This window comes from Corvus moneduloides, chromosome 4 (genome assembly GCF_009650955.1).
Source record: "Corvus moneduloides isolate bCorMon1 chromosome 4, bCorMon1.pri, whole genome shotgun sequence".
Lineage (NCBI taxonomy): Eukaryota > Metazoa > Chordata > Aves > Passeriformes > Corvidae > Corvus > Corvus moneduloides.
In genome coordinates, this window is record NC_045479.1 from 25,989,963 (window position 1) to 26,010,666 (window position 20,704).

The 20,704-nt window shown below is 41.2% G+C and overlaps 2 protein-coding genes across 2 annotated transcripts in view; both read left to right on the forward strand.

Moving 5' to 3' along the window:
- GUCY2C (guanylate cyclase 2C) overlaps nt 1–3,880 on the forward strand; it is a 44,289-nt gene extending 40,409 nt beyond the window's left edge. Inside the window, exons 25-27 of the mRNA XM_032107050.1 lie at nt 666–760; nt 1,358–1,434; nt 3,255–3,880. Coding sequence (XP_031962941.1) covers nt 666–760; nt 1,358–1,434; nt 3,255–3,429 — 347 coding nt within the window. The 3' untranslated portion in view covers nt 3,430–3,880. The remainder of the gene's footprint in view (nt 1–665; nt 761–1,357; nt 1,435–3,254) is intronic.
- Nucleotides 3,881–6,347: 2,467 nt separating this feature from the next.
- PLBD1 (phospholipase B domain containing 1) overlaps nt 6,348–20,704 on the forward strand; it is a 39,673-nt gene continuing 25,316 nt past the window's right edge. Inside the window, exons 1-3 of the mRNA XM_032107051.1 lie at nt 6,348–6,441; nt 13,706–13,925; nt 20,368–20,451. Of these exons, the coding sequence (XP_031962942.1) occupies nt 6,360–6,441; nt 13,706–13,925; nt 20,368–20,451 (386 nt within the window). The 5' untranslated portion in view covers nt 6,348–6,359. The remainder of the gene's footprint in view (nt 6,442–13,705; nt 13,926–20,367; nt 20,452–20,704) is intronic.

Genomic DNA, 20,704 nt, shown 5'->3' on the forward strand with positions numbered 1-20,704 from the left:
TAAAGATAAAGAAGCCCTATTTGTTTTGATTACCAATTATTTAATTGTCCAAAGTGACAGTGGGCACTTCACTGGGCAATGAAGAGTTGTTCCTTGTTTATGCTTCAGTGCTGGTAACAGGGAGTTTGTAGGCTGGCTCACTGCCTGAGTTCCTCTGGAAGATATGATACTTATGTGTCTGGAATTTAATTTTACTCTATGAACCACAGATTTCAGTTTGACCTAGAATTGTATTACAGCTTTGTTGTGTAAATATACTGACTGCGTATTTTAAGTTAAAGCAATTATGTTATCAACTTCACCATTAGGGAACTGTGGCAAGAGCCAGTTTTTCTTCCTGCTGCCCAGTGTCTTCATGTGAGCATTCTCTATATAGGTCACTCACAATTACTCTTTTCTGTTTTGACCTCTAACTACTACAGATACCACTGTCACCTGTATTTCAGATGAATGGCTGTACCACCTATACCTGCCTGGATATGCTCTGTAGTGGAGTCCAATTTTTCATACAGCAGTGTAATTGCTTCTCATTTAATTTGGCTCTCAGAATTTATGATGATAACAATTGAAGGAGCTTCTGCTATTGCACCAGTTTTCACATATACCTAATACGAGTATGTGATGTGTTTCCAGGCTGAGCTTTCATTGTCTCTTTATTTTTTTAGCTTTAAGGATTCATGTAAGCGGTTCCACAATTAACATCCTGAAAAGAACAGACTGCCAATTCCAGTACGAAGAGAGAGGAGAAACATACTTGAAGGTAACCTTTACCATGTGCATGCATGAACACAGAGAAGACGGATAGTAAAAAGTATTGTATAGCTGAGAGTACCCCAGAACCTAATTAAGAGCTGGGGAACAAGGATTACTGATCAGTTGGTATCACAGTCTCTGGTGGTTCGGGATGAAGAGCTCCCTAACTCATAAATTAAAGCAACATAAAGATGTGGAGAATAAATGAAACATACCATTTGGAACAGAAGATTGTAAAGTCATCTGCTGAAAGAGAAGCTGAACCTAGTGTTGATTTGGTAATGCTCCAGTATCTACCAATCCATTTATTTCAATCTATTCCACTTTTCTGTCCTTGGGAGTTGATGGCAGGCAGCACAGCTCACCTCTCCCACAACTTGTGTTTCAGGTCATGGAACAAAGAAGTGAGTGTGCAGCTTCATGTCCCCCATTCTTCTCCTTCTCACTTCTGATTTGTAATCCTTTGCTGTCAGCATCAGTTACTGAAAATAGGCAAAGGCAAACATGGCAATGTGCAATAGAGTATTACTTAAGTAAATTAACTACAGGAAATTGCATGCTAATCCCAACACTGTGCTTTCTCTTCTTTGTCATACATATTTAGGGCAGAGGAACAGAAATTACCTACTGGTTGACGGGTACTGAGGACAAGAAATACCATCTCCCAACACCTCCTTCTGTGTAAGATGGTCTTTATATGTGAAAAGGGAGGAGAAGTTCCCATTCTTTGTGCTTTAGCCTTTAGTGTTCCTCCTTGGCACTTGTGGATTTTTTATATCATTGAACTTGTCTCCAGTAGTTAGAGACTTAATAGCATATGTGCACATAAACACATAAATATTCATTACATGGGACTATGTGTGTGCTGAAGGTTATTTGTCTATATAAAATGTTTAGCAGGTTCTTTGCCTTGGAAGCAGTGTAAGACTTACAGGAGAAGTTGTGGTAAGAGCAACAGATGGACAGGAAAATGTAAAACATTAATATTCCCCCAAATTTAGTCCTAGTGGCACCTGTCACTGAGGATAACCACAACTGAATGTGCAGCTCTCTGTAATACCATGTTATGCCTGTGAGCTCTTGTGGAGGAATTTGTAAGAGAAATGAAACTTGCAGGATTTCAACTACTATTCTGCTAAAAGAGGACAAAGTTACTGTAGTACTGCACAGGAATAAAATCTTTAGAAATTAAACAAGAGCTTCCTTTCCAACACTTAGAGAAGTTATCAGTAAAAAAAATATGAGGTGGATGTTCTGGAACAGAGCCATCATTTTCCATTAGAATTGAATAAAATACAGCAATAGTGGAAGTGGTGTTTTTGAGCAACTATGCAAAATTGAAGTCAGGATAACTTGTTACATTTTTTTAGTGTATATTTTGTATATGAGTACCTCTTTATTTCCTGCAAACTCACTAAATGTGGAAGTTCCTCACTTTCTGCTCCAAACACCTTTGTACAGTCACTCTTCACTAAGTGGGAATTTGCTGCCGTCTACTCTGAAAGGACATTGTTTCATTACAAATTGAAGTGATGATATTGCAAATTGGTGTTTGCCAGATACATTGGGATCCCTTGTCCTGAAATGCATGAGTAAATGTTACAGATTGCTTCTACTGTATGTTTTGAGTCTTACACAATGTGTCCTTTGCACAAATAAAATTCCCTGTCCATTTATTCCTACTGTGTAAGAGAAAAGAGGAGATAAGGCGGAATATGAGGGTTTTCTCAGGGCATTTGCAAAACAAACATAATCAAATTTTTAATCTGCTACAGAATCTCATGAACTTTGTTATTTTTTAAATGGAAAGTACAAGTGATTGGGTTGAGCTGGAAATACTGTCAAGACTACCTCTTATGGTACCTCTCCCTTGTAAACTTAGAACTCCTTTTTTAAAATTAATATGATCTGTCGAGACTATCAGAATTATTGAATTGTTAGTGTTCTGGAATTCAGCTATGGAAAGTATCTCTTGAGCTGGATCACAGTGATGTTTTTGTTTTCACTTCCTCATATAAGATTGCCCCTTAAAAATTGTCATATGTGGGGTACTCCAGCAAAACCCAAATACACTGAAGAAATTTCTGAAACAATGGCAACTCTATTACTGAAGGCAACCTGAAGTTGAATAGTTAAAGTCCTGGTGTCAGTAATGGTGTTGAGAGCTAAAAACTATTTTGATTGGGATTGAATCTAATTCGTGTCTTCCTTTTTGCGCAAGTGATCATGACTTTTTAAGGTCAATAATGACACACTTACAGAGCTCTTGTGCAAAGACACTGATCCATACTATCTGGAAAACTCACATGAAAATCCTGACTTCTCTTCCCAAATTCAGAATCTGAATTTGGTCCTGCCCACACTTTTTATCAGTAGTGTGTGAATGTCATTAAGATAAAGATGGATTAAAATGTTTAAAAATCTCTGGGGACCTGAGGGACCACTAAAAACGTGTGAATCACTGATTTTTTTTTTTTTTTTTCCCATCCCGTTGGTTTTAGGGAGAATCAGCAGCGGTTGCAAGATGATTTAGCAGAGATGATAACCAATAGTCTTCAGAAAAGGGAAAATGAAGGATCCAAGGCGCGGGAGCTTTCGCGGGTAGCCAGCTACCGATCAGGTACCCTGGAATACCTGCAACTGGTCAGCAAAGAGAATTTTACCACATATATTTAAAACTGGATGTCTAGTATGACTCAAAAAGCTGAAGCAACTCTCTGGACAACTTCATGTGGAGGCTGGCGGCTTATAATCTCAACTAGAGGAGAAAGAAAACACCTTTTCAAGCGTCCTTTCTACTGTCCGACCTGCTATCAGTAAATCGAACATCTCTTCACTGTAACATTGAAATTGCTGGATGACTTTGTTAGGACACATGCAGCGTGATTTGAGGTAAATGAAAATGTTTGCCCTTGAGTCTGGAAAATAGTGTGGGCGGGTTTGTTTTAGTTAGGTTTTTTTAACTGTGATAGCCTGTTCAATAATCCACTTCTGAAAATATTCACAGCAAAACCTTAATTTGTTATGATTTTTAGATGTTGTATTTAATTTGTAACTTTTATCTGAAGAAAGATTTGGTGTAATATATTTGAAAATATAATTAAATATATCATATGTAAAACCTGGATATGTTGCTATTTTGTTTCTTCTGCTGTTTTCCTCTGTTTCATGTATTTTCTTTAATCAAGCTGACTTTGTTCAAGAGACGACACTTCTGTTATTTACATTGGGAGATTATTCCAGAAGTATGGTTTCTAAAGCTTATCTGAATCTCCTGGGCCTGAAAAAGGAAACTGCCATTCTTGCAAAACAAGACACTTTCATATCTTTTCACCACTTCTGCTTCTGCACCCAAACCAGAAGTGAGAAAGAAATTAAGGAAATAAAATTATCTGAACCTCTTAACCTCAGACCTTTTCAATTCAACTTTTGGAAGCAGTTTTACAGTCAAGCAGGTTTTACTCAGATGACTTGTTCTTCAACTGACACCATGGCACTGATACTAATAAACAGTTTTAAAAAGCAACAAAAGCACAGGGGCCGCATGTAAAAGAAAATCAGCATTCATATGAAGAAATAACATGTACTGAGTGAATAACATCTACTTTTGCAAGGGCCTTTTGTGCATTGTTGGCTTTCAAAGCAGAACTACTTCCACCATTGTCAAATATTGGTCAGTATTCAAACCATTAACATTGGTGCAAAATCATTCTTTTATAGTTTTGAACAGCATTTTTGTTCAACTAGACAACATAAAAAGAATTTTAAAAGAGCAATCCAGTTGCCTTTTCCTTTGTTAAGATAAGCTGGCTTTGTAAGAAAACACACACCGAAAGAACAATGTAGATGTAAATAGACAGATCTGAAGTGCAAAGATTACTGGAAAAATTAAATAATGAGGTGCTGTAGGGCTTATACTCTTACCTAATAAATGTAAATTCCTACATTCAGGAACATGATACAGACAAATAGCAGAAAATGTGTACCCAACAGCCATAGCTTTCACATTATATATAACCAATCTGAAACTCAACCTGCCATTAATACCATACCATCCTTTGTGTCCCCACGGAAACATCCATTGGGATAAGCATAGGAAAAAAACCCAACCCATATCTTCTAAAATTGGTATGCATTAAAAAGAGTATGAGTACAATAAAAATATAACGTCTGCTATCTCCTACCTCATGGTGCCAATAACAAGCTTTGTCTGCATTCTTGGGTGCAACTGCTGCGCTGCTGGGCACTGCTGGGCTGTTCAAGTTGCTGTAGCTGAAACACTCAGCAAGTGTAGCTGTGTTGTAGTGACAAGTGCTGAACTCATCAAGCCTGAAGACAACCACTATGATTACCCCAATAAGAGCTGTTCTGATCTTTGAAGTGATAACAAGTGACATAACTACTCTTTTTAAAGAGGAGTTTTATGGGTTTCATCTTTGACACCACTGAGATACAAATTATTTTAGAGCAAATGTCTGCTGACATTGATTAAGAAAATTATTTTAAACAGTGCTTAGTTTTCAGCAGCCCTTCTCTTTCCAGTGTTCTTCAGGTAATAAATTTCGTATCATTTTGTGAAGATAAATAGTTAACCTTAGCAATGAGTTGATGGACCCATCTTCTGGTAGACTTGTTTTTCACATGGTTCTATCCTTGCACATATCTGTTACCTACACATCACAATAAAATCAACTTTGACTACTCTTTTTAAAAATCCTGGTTTCTGGTATGAATGTCTGTTTTTTTCCTTATCTCTAAGTGAAAAATAGCCTAGAACAAAGCAGTGACAGTTATGGAAGGATGCCTGCAGCCTGGAGATACAGTGCTCTTACCCTGGGCTTGGGGCCAAGGCTTGCTACTTGGCCTGAACTGGTTGGCATGTGACCCTGTTATATGAGGCTATTACAGGCACCGGTATCAAATTCAAACTGTCTTAAACAATTACTGAAACACTAAGTCCAAATAATGGCCGTTTTCAGATAGACTATCCAACACTGGTTGAGACAAAAATGCAGTGCCTCAAAATGGTCTGAATCACGGGTGCAAAGGAAAACCCCATGGACAGTTGTCTTTATCTGTAAACCCCAGGAAAAGGACTGTCCCTCATTTCTTCTGCTGGGACACACAGCAGTTGCTGTTCCCAACAGGGCCGAAAGCTGCCCTTCCTGTGATGAAAAACGCATCGCTCGACAAGGCATCGTCCAACTCTGGTTGCTTTTCGGAGGCCTTTCCTGATAAACCTTCCCCCTTTTAGGTTAATCACCCTCGGGAAGTCCAGGGGTCCCACAGGCACCAGCCTGGGGGTCCGTTCTCACTACCCTGCGACGCCGGACCTCGGCCAGGAGTGACTCCCACACCTCAGTCAGGCCTTGGGGTCTCCAAACCCGTATCGGGGCAGGAAAGATGCCGCCGCTGCCGGGGTACATCCCGGCGGCCGGCGCGGGGAACAACCGTTCCCCGGCAGCCGTAACCTCCAGCACGGGGCGCCGCGGCCGGGGCGGGCGCCGGAGGAGGCGGGGGCAGCGGCGAGACCTGCCCTGAGCGAGGGAACTTCTTAAAGTCCCGCCGCCTCCCGGCGCTCGGAGGAGGTGCGGGGGAGCGGTGGCATGGCCCGGGCGGGTGGTGGTGGTGCGTGCCGCTGCTGCTGGGCGCTCGTCCTCCTGTGGGCGGCGGCGGGCGGCCGCGCAGGTGAGGCGAGCGGGGTCGCGGGGGGCGGTCAGCCAAAAGCCCCGTCGCCGTCGTGGGCGGGACGAAAGGAGGTACCGGCGCTGCCCTGCGAGTGCCCCCAGCCCCGAGCTTGCCAGGCAGTCGGGAGGGGTAGCCCGGCCCGGGCTCTGCTGCGGCTGCGGCAGCGCGGCTCTCCCGGGGGACCGCCGGGCTCCGCGCCCCACCTGGGGCAGCTGCGCCTCCGCCCCGCGCTGCCTGGAACGCGGGTGCGAGGCTGCCGGAACCCCGCTCCTCACGGCGGGACCCCGCAGGCCGGGCTGGGTCTGGCCCCCCCAGGGGCTCCTCCGGGAGCACCTCGTGCCCCGGCGGCTGGGCCGGCGCGGCCGTGCCGCCTCGTGGGTGTTCGGTGCCGGCGCTTTCTAAACATCTTCCCCGTTCCCAGGAGGGGTGCCGGGAACCAAACTGAGGATCCAACAGGTGGGAAGTTGCCTTGAGCTCCCAGCCGTGCTGGTTTTCAGTGTCATATGCAGGCACGGGAATCGTTCCGAATGGAGACTCCGTTGTGGTGCTGTGGCCTACAGCATGCTGCAGCTTGTGACTAACAGTTTTAGTGCTACCTTGTGGGTGTAGGTCACGGTCTGTGCTTCAGAACTCACACGGAATCCCAGAACGGTTTGAGTTGGAAGGGACCTTGAGGATCATCTTGTTCCAACCATGCTGCCTCGGGCAGGGACACAGTATCTTGCTCTTGTGCTGCTTTCAGTAAGTTCTGAAGGTTTTAAGGGCTGGATTTGGTGCTTATCTTACATGAATTTCCCAGTTAATGTATTAAGTGCCACAAACCAAGGAGAAATTCACCTAAGAGTTGTTTCAATGAGTGCAAAATGTTGTGAGTATATAATTTTGTGGGCAGTCCTACCTCATCTTGCAGACACGAGTTTAAAACTTTACCTGGATTGGCAAAAACTTCAGTTAAGAGAACCAAAGGAAGGGTCAGCTGTGAATTATGCACATACGAATTATGAATTAATGACAGGAAGTTTAGGGTATGAGGTAGTTGCAGCTAATGCCCAACTGATTTCTAACATCATAATTGAGTTCTGGTAGAAAACTACAAAGGAGCAAATAGAAGTGCCTTTAGGCTGTTTTAATGGAGTAAATGGCTTTCAACATTGTGAATTGTCTAGATTCCGTCTTTTTAAAAATTGGTTCGTTGTTCTTTAGTGTTCTGAATGCCTTGAAGGTTCTCCATCATACGCTCTGGAAACTGTTTCTAGAGAATGTTCTCTAATATGACTTAAATTGAGGTGCTCTCAGATTAGTGAAGCTATTTGTTGAATGGTTATTTTTCTTTCTCTAGGTGACCTATAGTGGGTACCTGTAACTGTTTTGGCAAATCTGCTGCATTTGCTAAACTTTACTAGTAAGTGTCCTTGTGAACATGAAAACCATACAAGACTGAAACCCTTAATTGATAGTTCACCTTTGAGTATTGCTTTTCTCGGATGTAAGCACAAACCAGGGGATTAGGCTTCAAATAATGACAGGCCTGTTGGAAGCAAATTGAAAAATTACTTAGACCTGAAGTATTTGAGGAAATAGGATAAATTAAGGCCAGTGGAATAGAAAACGCAAATGGCTTCTATTCAGGCAGATCAAGAAAGTATTTACTCCTTTATTTGAAAATTACTGGGCTTCGGGTTAATTTCTTGTGTGGTTTAAGATAATCTCTAAAGAAGCCCTGAAATGCTTAACATTTGTTTTGTAATAGATTCCAGTCATAACTGTATATTGAAATCTCACTTGTTCTTTAGAGTTACACCTTTTTGAAAAAGATAAAAGGATGCTTCTAAAAAAAACAAACACATAGATAGGCAGGATCAGAGGAGTGCCACAAAGATGATCAGAGGGATGGAGCACCTCTCCTACGAACACAGACTGAGGGAGCTGGGGTTGTTCAGTCTGGAGAACACTCTGGAGAGAGCTCACTGCAACCTTCCAGTAGCTGGAGGGGGCATATAAAGAGGAGGGAGATTTTATACGGGCATTTTGTACTTTTCATATGGGCGTGTAGTGACAGGACAAGGGGCAATGGTTTTAAAATGAGAGAGGGCAGGTTGAGATTAGATACAGGAAGAAATTCTTTATTGCAAGGGTGATGAGCACTGGCACAGGTTACCCAAATCAGTTGTGGATGTCCTATCCCTGGAAATGTTCAAGGCCAGGTTGGATGGGGCCCTGAGCAACCTGGCCTAGTGAAAGGTGACCCTGGCTATGGTGGGGAGGTTGGAACTAGATAGTCTCTAATGTCACTTCCAACCCTTAACATTCTATGATTCTGTAAAATTTTTAATGGAAAAATAGGTCAAGCTCTTTCAAATTAAAAAATTGAACAGAAACATCCTTGTTATGATTGACCTGAAATATTTAAATGCTATCCTGTAACGCAACCAGGGGGCTTGTCACCACAAGCCCCGGCGTGCCCTCGGACAGAGGGGACGCAGCGTTGGGCTCCACAGTGTCCTCGCTGGACGGCTCAGTGGAATCAGCGTGGGATGGGTGCGTACCCTGGCTCCTCCTCAGAGGAAGCACGTCGGGCAGCCGATGGACTAGGCCTGCGTTAGTCCGGAAGCAAAGAAGGCGGGAGGGGCCTCTGGTATGGGTTCCAACAGGTTTATTTGCGGGAAGGTCCAGGAACCAGAAAAAAGCGTCGAGAAGAAGCGGGCACACCCTTTTATGGGGGGGTGGAGCAAGGCGGGGAAAGAGAAAACAACCAATGGGGTACAAGCAGAGGGGAGGATACAATTTTTCAGAACAAATGGGGAAAACAGGGAGGCAGGAGTCACAACAGGGAGCCAATTAATAACTACGATTGGGAGAACTTTCTGGAACAGGGGGAGGTAACTTAAAATTGGGAACCACCCAGGGGGAGGTAACCTAGACCTCAGTGATCTCGTCTGGTCCGCCTTCCGATCCACTGTCCTGGGTGGGGAAATCCACCCAGTGGATGGCCCTGCTTTGACTGACATTTGATGGTTTCAGCCCGAGAGCGGGCTGAGCCACCCCAACAATGCTGTGATAATATAATCTTTACTACTGAACATTAGTTGCAGGGGAGGGTATACTGAAATCAAATGTGCAATTTTGTTTTAGATTTTTTTTTGTATTTTGAAGTGATGCAAAACTAATTTTCAGTGAAATGATATCTTCCCTATTTAGTGGAAAGTTTATAGGCAGAATCTATGGAGAACACCTCTACAAAAAATAGCTTCACATTTGGAAAGCCATAGATAAAAACTAGTAGTTAAATTAAATTAGTAAAATTAGTAGTAAAGGAAACCAGTCGTTTTCATATTAGTAGGAGATGCTCACAATTGTTAATTGAGGTTGTTACATGTGAACTAACCAGTGTTCCATTGCTTGTGAGTTGGTTTGTTTCTCAGACTAAGGAAAAATACGAATGCTATTTCTCACCTCCAGACCCTGTAGTTCTTTCCTCTGCAAGGGAAAGAGTTCTACTAATTTCTTCAATTATGAAGTCCAAGAACCTAACTTGATACATGTATGTTTTAAAAACTTCTTATACCCGGGAAAGCAAAAGGAAAAGCAGCTGTTGCACATTGCCAAACAAATTTTACTGGCGTTCTTAAGGCATGTCAGGTGTTATTTTTGTAGCTGTAATTTATTTAATAAATATTAGTGATATTAGCTTGTTGGATGGTCTTGGGTCATCTCTGTACTGCTTTTCTTTAATTCCTCATCTTCTCTGTCAATTCTTTTATTGCAAATTACTGCCATTCTTTCATGTCCTCTTCAGCATCTGCTTTCCTTGTGTTTCATCATGTGTCAATCCTCTTAGTATTTCTTTTAATTGCTTGTTTCATATTCTAATGAACATGTATGTATTTCTTCTCTCCTGCTGCCACCAAATAAAAGACAATGAGCAGTTATATTAAAACTTTGGAAGTACCTATATTGAGCCCAAGAGGCAGAGAACAGATTTGGCATTTCAGCTTGAAACCCAAAGGGACCACTACCACCTCCTATTCATGGCTGAAATATGTTCCTTTTCTCATTATTTAGGGAATAATTTTGACAAAAAGCAGATACTTCTCACTTGCTGTAGAAATTCCAGCACTTCCTCAACTATAGTCCCTGTTTCTGGATCTATCTTTGGCAGAAGGATTGATGTGTCTTTATAAGCAGGCAGTTTGGAGGAGGGCTCCTCCCAGTCCGTACTGTCTGCAGAAGGGAGAAGGAACTGGTTTTTTCCAGGCTTGTTCTGTCATTGCACTTCTGCTTGTCTCTTTTCCACCGCACCGGTGGTTGTGGTGAAACTCTGCACTGCTGATGCTGTGCAGTTCTTCTGGCTGGCTGATGGAGAGGAAGGGTGATTCCACTGGCCTGCCCTATCCCCTGGGATTTTGACTCGTTCATCACAGTAGATGGTGTGTGCTTTGGTGTGTTACTGAGGTTATTCTAAGACACACTGCTGTGGAATAGTTACAGATCAGGCACAGTCTTTTCTGTTTGTCAGAGTCCTAATAGGCTGAGCACTTGGAAGTCTTAACTGTGATGAAAGGATGATTTGTAGGTTCATGAAGACCTTGCAATTGTTTTATATGCAAGAGCTGACCAATATGACTACTGAGATAAGAGGTGCTAGGACCCCTGCCTCACCCTCCAAAAATAAATGTAAAAATTCCAGTATTATTCAATAGGAAGGCTCCTGTTTTTTTCAGAATTCAAACAGGAGTATTTGAAAATGTGCAGGTGCTTCTTGTATATCTGTATTCCATGTTATGCTTCATTTCTGGATGGCTTTCTTGGTAAAGGCAGTCCTTCTTGTTTAGATGAACACAGAATAAAATTGTAACAGATTAGGTGGTATGAAATGCTTTGATTACCTTGTAGTGTACACAGGTTTATAAGCTTGTAGTTTTAGCTCCAACTGCAAAGTGAAATGAGATGATGAGCCAATGAAAAGAAAAAGCAGTAATGGGAAATAGTGTTTTCCAGCATTGTTGTTAAACTATGCCTATAACAACTACCTCAATACTATTCCTTTACAGGTCTCTCAAGGTTTGTTGCAAATTATCCTCTTATTTAGTATTTCCCCTTCCCTCCCATCCTCTTCGAGTCCTGGTTTTCTTCAGTTTAAATTTGTCATGTAGGGAAGCTGGAGCAGGGCAGACTTCAGGGGTAATTGAAAAGTTTGTTCTGACTTTTGAAAACAGCTCTGCATGTTCATGCTCTGGCAGAGCATAAAACAAAGAAACCCAGCCTGCCGTGTAAGAGTACCTGTGTCAGATAGGTCTGTCTGGCTTTGGCATCCACTTTCTTTTCCAAAGGAAAGCAACAGCTATTTTGCTTTAGGCAGACACATTACATCTGACATACCTATTTAGTTTGCAGGCACTAACAGCAATACCCAGCTGCCCTGGTTCCTCTTGACTTCCAGCCACATCTCCACAGCCTCCCAAAGAGAAGGAAAGATGGTAATGTTTTGTCTTACTTTGTTCTTGCTCTTTTTACACATTCCTCAACATCTTTGTTTACTGTGCAAGTAGCCTGTCTCTCCTCTACCCTGCAATGGCTGTCTTGGTTGGAATCAGCCTTCCCATTTACTGCTAGACAGGCAAGATGTGTTCTGCTCTGACCCCTTGCATCACTCTCTCACAGAAGCTCCTTTTCCCTGACTTTTTTGGTATGTAAGCTCTAGCTTTGTAAGGTGGCCTTTGGCTTTCATCAGTGATGATCCTTATCAGCCTATGCGTCTGTTTATGGTTTTTTCAGTCTGTGTGATTCTCATGTCTACCTTTAACCTTAAGTAGAAATGACTGCATCTATTGCTAGAAGATAGTTAAGGAGACAGCAGAAGACTAAGCTCATAGCTGCTTGAAGAGTTACTGGAAGTCCATCATGTCTCAGTCCTTTAAATAGCCTCAGTACCTGGCAGATGAAAAACATGTTTTTAAACACTGTGTTCCAAGTCCCTGAAGTTACTTCATCTCTAAATAGACTCAAGTAACAACTTGTGTTCATAGAATGTCGAAAAAGCAGAGTTCTTTCACTACTAAAATTCTGGTTCTGACAATGCATTTTCTGTTCCCATGAGAAGTGTCTCCAGTACATCATGAAGACTGATCTAGTGCACAGTGTACGAAGCCTAGCTGGAGGTTGGTAACAAGTGGTATATACCAGTGCTTCATACTGGTCAGCACCTTCCTTGATGACCTCAATGATGGGGCAGAGTGTACCCTTGACAGGTCTGCTGATGATGTGCCAGAGGGCTGTGCAGCCATTCAGAAGGGCTGTTGAGGAATTTATCCCTTAAAATCTTTTCAAATAATTCTGAGAAGTCTGACATTTGATTTTTTTAAACTCTTCTCACTTACAGTACTGTAGTACTGATTTGATCACTCATGAATAGAGAGCTGATGTAATCACAGCCCATCTTAGGGAAGATTCAATTAGAATTGTAGGATGTGGAACTTTATTGATTTTGTTGTTGTTTGTTTGGTGGTTTGGTTCTTTTTTTTTCAGAAAGCAGTTTACCTTGCTCTTTGTTCTTCGGTTTTGCAGGATTGAAACACAAGTAATCAAGAATGTTTCTTAAAACAGCGGTCCACATGGAACTCTGAGCAATCTAACGCCCTTCCTTCCTGTCATTTCATGCTTGGGATCGATTCTATCTCAGATGGATGGCAGACATTGTGTATCTTGTAAAGGACTGCATACCTCTTACGCTTTTGTCTTTAAGATTGTGACCCACTGAGTCCTAGTGCTTCTGTTATGCCACCTCCAGGATTAGTTGCCCAGATAGTCAATGTAGAAAACTTTTGCTAGTTTTTGAATCTTTAAGTGGAAAATTAAGTCAACAGTAGTTTATAATCCTTTGCAGTTGCTAAGGCATGCTGTTTCCTAAAGTAGATTTCAGTAAGATTTGTATAGATTGTCTTCTGGGCCAGGTAAGGAAATACTTTTCAGAGTTTTGTGTTAACACTCAGCTATGTTGGAGCTGTACACTGAAAGAGTTGTAGATAACTTCCAGAAGAATAACACGAGAATGTTTAACTGTGAGCTTTTGTAAAACTCCAGTTAGTTCTCATGCCCTTTTTTGGTACATTAACATTAGTGTTGATCTCTGTAGTAGAACTAAGCCTGATGGAAAGCTATAAAATTAACTTTCTAAATTGCTAAAATACTGTCTTGACATTTCAGTATTGCACAGGAAACATTTACTTATGTTTGTTTCCCTTATCCTCTTTCTTCTCCACCACAGAACTCCGCTATGCAACTGTGTACTGGAATAGAGCTGAAAAAATACTTCAGGTCAGGAATATGCTGGACAGGAGTGGAGATGCTTATGGCTTCTACAACAACAGTCTACAGACTACAGGCTGGGGAGTTCTGGAGATCAGAGCAGGCTATGGCACTCAGACCTTAAGCAATGAAGATATTATGTATGTTGCTGGCTTCTTGGAAGGCTATCTCACAGCTCCGTAAGTACCTCAGGAAGCAACTCAATTCACGACACTTCCAGTGGATATCTGTATTTGTGAGGTTTTTTTGTTTGCTTTCATTGCCCTAAATTCCTGTCCATTTAAACATTTTTCAGCTGTATGCTGTTCTTTTAATTAGTAGCAGGTACGAAGTATAGCTTCTTCATTATGGGATCAGGATGTGCTCTCCCCTTCTCATCCTGCAGGCTCTCCCAACACTTTGGTGAGATAGATGAGTTCTATATTTGTATTACTGGTTAAGTATTGTAATCACAAAATAATGTATGTGTAAAGAAGTGCATAAGGAGTAGCAAAAAGTGTAGTTATTTCCCCAGCCAGTAGTTAGATGACTGATGAGGCAGTTGAGAGCAGATCAGGGAGAAATGTTGGTTGCAAGGTCTGCAGGGCTTCCTTAAGGACCTTTTTTAGCAAATACTGTCAAGAAACTGCCGGGGAGCAGATAGTGAAACTTGACAGCATGGAGAGTTGTCTTGACCAACTTAAATAAAATATACACTGTAGGCCTGAAGGCAGACTGGGGTATGTCTAGAAGGGTGAGTGTTGTCCTGAAAGCCCTGAGGGGCTGCGCCTTTCCCACACTGCACATCTATGAAAAGTGACAGAATTTTGTACTTGTTACAAATCCAGTGCAGGGTTTTTTTTCTAAAATAAACAAAAAAGTCCATAACCCCAAACAGTAGCCAACCAAAAACAATAGCCAACCAAAAAAATTAACCAAACTTTGTTCTTTCCTTGACCAAGTTGGAAGACAGAATGACACTATGAAATACTCTCTGCTAGAAGATGGCAGATCTAAGTTGGACTTGATGATCTTAAGGGTCTTTTCCAGCCTAAGAGATTCTATGACTCTCTAAAGCTAGTGATATAGCTGAGAACATGACATGTGACTTGTTACTGAACAAGCTCCATCTTTTGTTCTATCAGCATAGTCATAGGAAAAGAAAAATTCCAAAATTCTGATGCCTGGCTGGGAAATGGTTGGGAGAGGTTTGTGATGGCTGCTTGTGATGTGACTTTTTGGCTTCACAAACTTTGCTTTCAGAACACTGAAATAAATACCCATAGGCTAAGTTGAACAGGCTACCAAGGGAAGGTTGTCTGCTGACCATTTGTCAGATACAGCTGCTGGACAAGATGATATTCATTTAATTAGTAAGATATTTTAAGATCAGTTAATATTTATGGATAGTTCTCTGAGCATATGATAAATGTGACTCTCTAGTGGGGTTTGTTGATGAGGCACCTAGGTCTCTGGAAGTGTATAAGGGAAATTCAATAAAGTAATACTTGTCAATAACAAAACACTTCTGTGAGAGGAAAGGAGTCTTAAAGTTCATAGTGCACAGCCTGTACTCCAAGATGGGAAAGGAAATGAAGTACATGAAAGATCTGAATGTATATTGTTGGATTATTCGGTGTGAGAGGTTACTGCCTTGCACTATTCAGTCAGTTTATGTAAACTGTCCCTGAATCTGGGGAATGCTAGCATTACATTTAGAATATTGTTCAAATTGGGTATTGTTCAACAGGTTTTTTTTCCTAAGGCTTTACCTAGGTATATTAATCAATAGGTGGTTAAGCTTTTGTCATACTACAGGTAGCCCAGTCTGTGCTAAGCTTGATTAGATGGCAAATAGTGCTCTAGCAGGAACAACTCAAACCCTGTTCCTCTTCTGCCTCCACAATAGATTTATGTGTCTTCCTGGGTTTTAAGCAAACTATAGTATATGTCTGTTCCTTTAAATGTGGTTTGAATGTGAAAGTGTCTACAGGGATTTATCTGCTGTCTTATTCTAGGCTAAATTTTAAAGGAAGGAGATTTTCTCCCTTTTTTTTTTTTTTTTTTTTTTTTTTACCAAAATGCGTGTTAAGTGAAGATTCATGGGAGTGAAATTATCCAAGTTATTCTGCTCAAGGCTTTTGCCTTCTCCAGGTCATATGCTTACTGAGGTGAGGTTGGTTCCTAGCCCTGGCTGCTCTTACTCTAGGGCTAGCAGCTCCAGCACTAAGTGGCCCTTTGTAAAGAACTGGATATAGAAGAACTAGTAACGAACAGAAGTGAAGCTGAGTGTTTGTATTAAAGTGGAAAAGTAGGGCTTGAGACTTAGGCTTTTAAGCAAAGTGGGAAATTCAACTGTTTTAAAGGAGATTAAGTGTGAGAGTGGGTTAAGATGCAAAACCAGAAGTAGCCGAAGCCTTTTTTTCTGGGGAAACTTTTTGATAAAATCCACAGAGAATTCTCTGACAAAACCTGAAAATGCTTGCTATGAATAGAATTAGTATCAAATATTATAGATACCATCTGAATCGAATTTTTTTGGCTATTTCTTTGCCCCATTGCCCATCTGTAACTGCAGTGCAAGCGTATTTCTCACTGGGGGTTGCAAATATAAGTTTTTTCTGTCAGGTTGTGTAAAGCTATTTTGGATAAAGAGGGCTTCTCCAGAAGCTGAGAATACCTTTTGAAAATGTTTCACATAAGGAGCAGAGATGAAATAGGGATGTACTCTCTTGACCCTTGATAAGAGAGAGAACCTATTATTTGAGGTTTTAGCTGCATGACCTCGGTGGGTTTTTATTTGGCAAACTGCAACTAATGAATCCTTTTATAGACTGTGTTTGCAATTTCCTAAATTGCAGAAGTGAGAACCCACTAAGGCTGCAGATGTTAAGATTGCACTCAGAACTCTATTTCTCCTTCATCTTGCCTAGAACGTAGAGAATCCTAATTAACATGCTGGCAGATAGATGTTCTATCTATGGGACAGTTAAACAAGTCTTCTGAAGTAAAACTGGGAGATAGCCTTTCTCAATCTGTAGCTTTATTCCCATCAGGCTGCCTGGCCCATTTAGGCTGTCTTCAGGGAAACTCTAGCACCATCACGACTTTCCTTAGAGAAGGTGTCCCTAAACACTCTCATTCTACTTTTGCACACATCGGTGCCCACAGCTCATCCTTCTTTTTGAAGTTCTTGGTAAGAACAAGGGAGAGTGTAGGTATGTGTTTAGCTTTGGGGAAGGCTTTATTTGCATTGTCAGCCACTTAGCTGCTGGAGTGAAGACTCTTGTGTGACTTACCTGTACAAGCACCTCAGGTGGTTCAGGCAGAGCCTTCCAATGTGAAAACACTGGTGTGCTTGGTAATTGAAGAGCCTTTTAGTACATGGCTACCTCTAGTCTGAACAACTCCAAGGTCTCCAGCTGTCTTGCATCCATATGCAGTAAAGACTCCATGAAGCAGACCCAGAGTGGCTCTTTGCAGAAATCCTAGAAGTCCTACTAGAAGAGCTCCAACGTGATGAACTGATAGGAAGGAGATGTTGGTGTCTGAACCCATGTTGAAGTACAGCTTCCTGCAGAAGCTGTTGGATGAGCAGGAGCTCCAACTTGACAGTGCCTGCAATTTGGAGACCTTCAGGAATTCTCAGCTAGCTCAGATCTCACATTACTCCTAGGGCATAAAGGAGAGTTTCCAGACACAGGTAGGCCCTTAACGTGTAAGCAAAAGAGTGACAAAGTATCTCTCTTAAAAGTATATGCCTTGCCTATAGTAGGAACCTAAACAGACTGTAAAATAACCAGATTTTAAAAAAATCAAAATATGAAACATGCTAGAACTGTTTTATCTTGGATTACTGGGGAAGAATTAATCTCAGCTCTAATGGTATAGGTCAGTGGTAGAAAAAGCAATAGTCAGACCAGTTCTCCAGTGATGGAAATGTAAGTCTTCTCTACAACGTGCTTCATCTTTCTAGTGTTGACACTTGATTCAGAGTATAAGAGTATCTGTATGTTTTTAAAATGCATAGTTAGATGTTGGACAAATTGAATCCTAGTGCCCGTAGCGTCTGGAGATCCAGACACTTTTATCCCAAATCTCTCACCTTTCTGTAAAGTCCAGTCATATCATCCAGCCAAGTTATTTGCTCTGGCTTTCTTAGGTATGAAATTCCTTTCCCCATTTCTAACAGAGGCCTGACTTGACTTAGTGGCAGAGCATATCCAAATCTGTGACATTGTTTTAAATCAGTTCCAATTGGGACATGCCAGGTGCCTAAAATCTGAAGCAACATTAATTTTACTCTTTCCTCATAAAGCCTCAACTGACCTGAGTTCTGTCATCTTCCTCACTAATTTAAAGAAGGAGGACTCTGCTTTTCTGGTTTTAGACTTGGAATTCTTGTCCCGGATTTGCAATTGCCTTGTGTTTGGCCTTAGATGTAATTGCAAAGCCTTACTGTAGTGATCCAGTTTAATTCAGAGAATAATGCCCTTACAAAACGCACAAGCCATGCACATAGAAGCTTTGTTAAAGCAAAAAATGCCAGAGAGAGTAACTGGGGGAAAAATTCTTGATAACCTTGGTCATTAAAAAAAAAATCAATTCCAGGAATTGTCTGTCCTCTGTTAGCAAGTAAAAGAGTGAAAGCCATTAAAGAAGGTGTTTTCAGTCACATGATTCTGAACTAACCCAGTCTCTGCATCAGTCATGACAGCTTAAAGATACTACTGCTGTAAAATCTGCCTTGTGTTGCATAATCTTTGAGTGCAAAATAGAGAGTAGAGCTGATGGTTGAGTCTGGAAGCCTGATCATTTGTCCTGGCCTAGGCAGTGGTTAGGCCAGGATTCTAGCTGGATTTTATCTTCCTCATCTGGCTCTAATCCCTAAATGATTATCTGCCAGATGGACCAACTCATGCTATTTGCTCCTCTTTAGTGACACGAGAGCTGTGATTTCTAGTATGGAGTATGTCATGCTCTAGTTCCCTTCCTAAAATTTCTTGGGATTTTTGTTTGCCAAATTCTCTGTGAATATGCAGGGGTGGAGAATATTGATATGTTTCTCCAACTTTCTTGCTGTCTTCAAGAAGTAGGTTATGATTATTATTTTTGTAGTCTTGAGTTACATGGGAGACAGGAAGCTCTAGAACTAAAATTAGTGCTGGAGCTGCAGTTTTGTGAAAAATGTAATGGTGCAAAGCTGTTGAATGCTCCCCACTTGTCCCAGCACCTCCCTTCCACAACCTAATTCAAACTACAAATAAAAATAAACCACATTTTTGCTGGGTTAGTATTATGCCTGAATGTGTGAGACAATTGGATTTGATTGTCAGAATGGTACCAGAGCTGAGATAAGAAGCAGCAGGATCATGGTATCAAGTTCATTCAGTTGTCTGGGAGTGGGACAGAAAGAGGGGAGAAGGTCAGTGAATGATTCTTTAATCATCAGCAAACCGTTCCATCATCTGTTTACATTCTCTAATTATGCCCTGTGGGAAACTGGGAAGAACTCCTGTCTGCATCCCTCCTGGAGAAAGCTGCCCTCATAAGTTTCACTATAGGAATTCTGTTCTGCTGGCATGTGCTTTCCTTGAGGCTAGTATCTGTTTCTCAGTGCTGTTTTCTTTCTCTCAGCGCTTGGTAGGAGATAAGTGTACTGATGACTGATGTAATTCTATCTCTCAGCTCCAGACCTCAGAGAAACAATTCTCTGCTGATGTCCCTTTGTTTTAAAAAATTTAATCAGCGACTGAAAAAAATGTTGGTTGAGTTTGACTCACATCAAGAAATGTTGAAGTTTTGTTTTGGCTTGGATCAGACAGTTACATTTCACCTAAAATGGAAGGGTGACTTGAATTTTGGGCTTGTGATCATTTCTGACAGTTGATTTCATCTTGCAGAACTTCACTTCAAGAAAACAAACAAGAAAGCCCTAACCAACCAAGCAACAAAACCCTTTGAACTTCTGTTTCTAATAGTTAATGTGGATAAAACAGCTAACTGAATTCAACAACAGGAAAAATCACAAGAATTTTGGTCTCCGTAAAAGCTGAATCTATTTAGGGCTGCCATGAGTGGGAGTTCCTGTGGTAACATGTAGGATCATCTTACACACACTTAGAAATGGAGATATTTAGCTTAAGCAGAAAGGAACATGGTTAATGGCAAGTAAAACCTGCTAGATATGCTGAAATTCTCTCTCTGAAGAGTGAGATTAACTGAATCAGCAAATAATATTACCTTCACCTCTGTGGGTTTTTTGATTCCGAATAGAATAGCTCTCCAGAAAACTATTTTTGTTGTGCTTAAATGAATGTGCTAATGCTTTCAAGATGCTTCTGGCCTACACATATTCCCTGAATGTGAAATTTTGCTGTGAAGTAGTTCAGTCTCATTCTTGCTTGTCTTCTTTCCATTGTGCAGCAGTTTGAGTAGGCATTAGCAAAGTAATTTATTTTAAGTCAACTTTTAACAATCCTTTTGTGTTACTTTTGCTATTTGTCATGCACTGGAGTATTTTCTGTGAGTAGGAAAAGCTTACTTTGTGTACTGTGTTGCTTGTCTGTCAAGGCATGTTGATTAACTGGTTGGTAAATAGAAGATGCAGAGGAATAACTCCTGTTACTCTTGTTCTTTCAGGCAGATGTATGACCATGCTGCAAATATGTATCCACAGCTAATTAAGACTCCCACCATTCGAAGTGGAGTTCAGAATTTTATGGGGTATGTATTTATTTGCTAAAAATAAATCAGTTAAGACTTGGGGTTGGAGGATGACAGAATTTTCAAGCTTTTTTTATTCTCTTCCTTATGGGCTGAGGAAAATGTATGCTTCCCTTCCGTCTGATTGAATGCCATTATTATTAAAAGAAATTCTAAATATACACGAAGAAGTGCATATACCCTTCCCTAATTCTGATTGTTTCAAAGAAATGTTTAAAACCGTTGCCGCCGGAGGGCGTGGATAATGTCAATG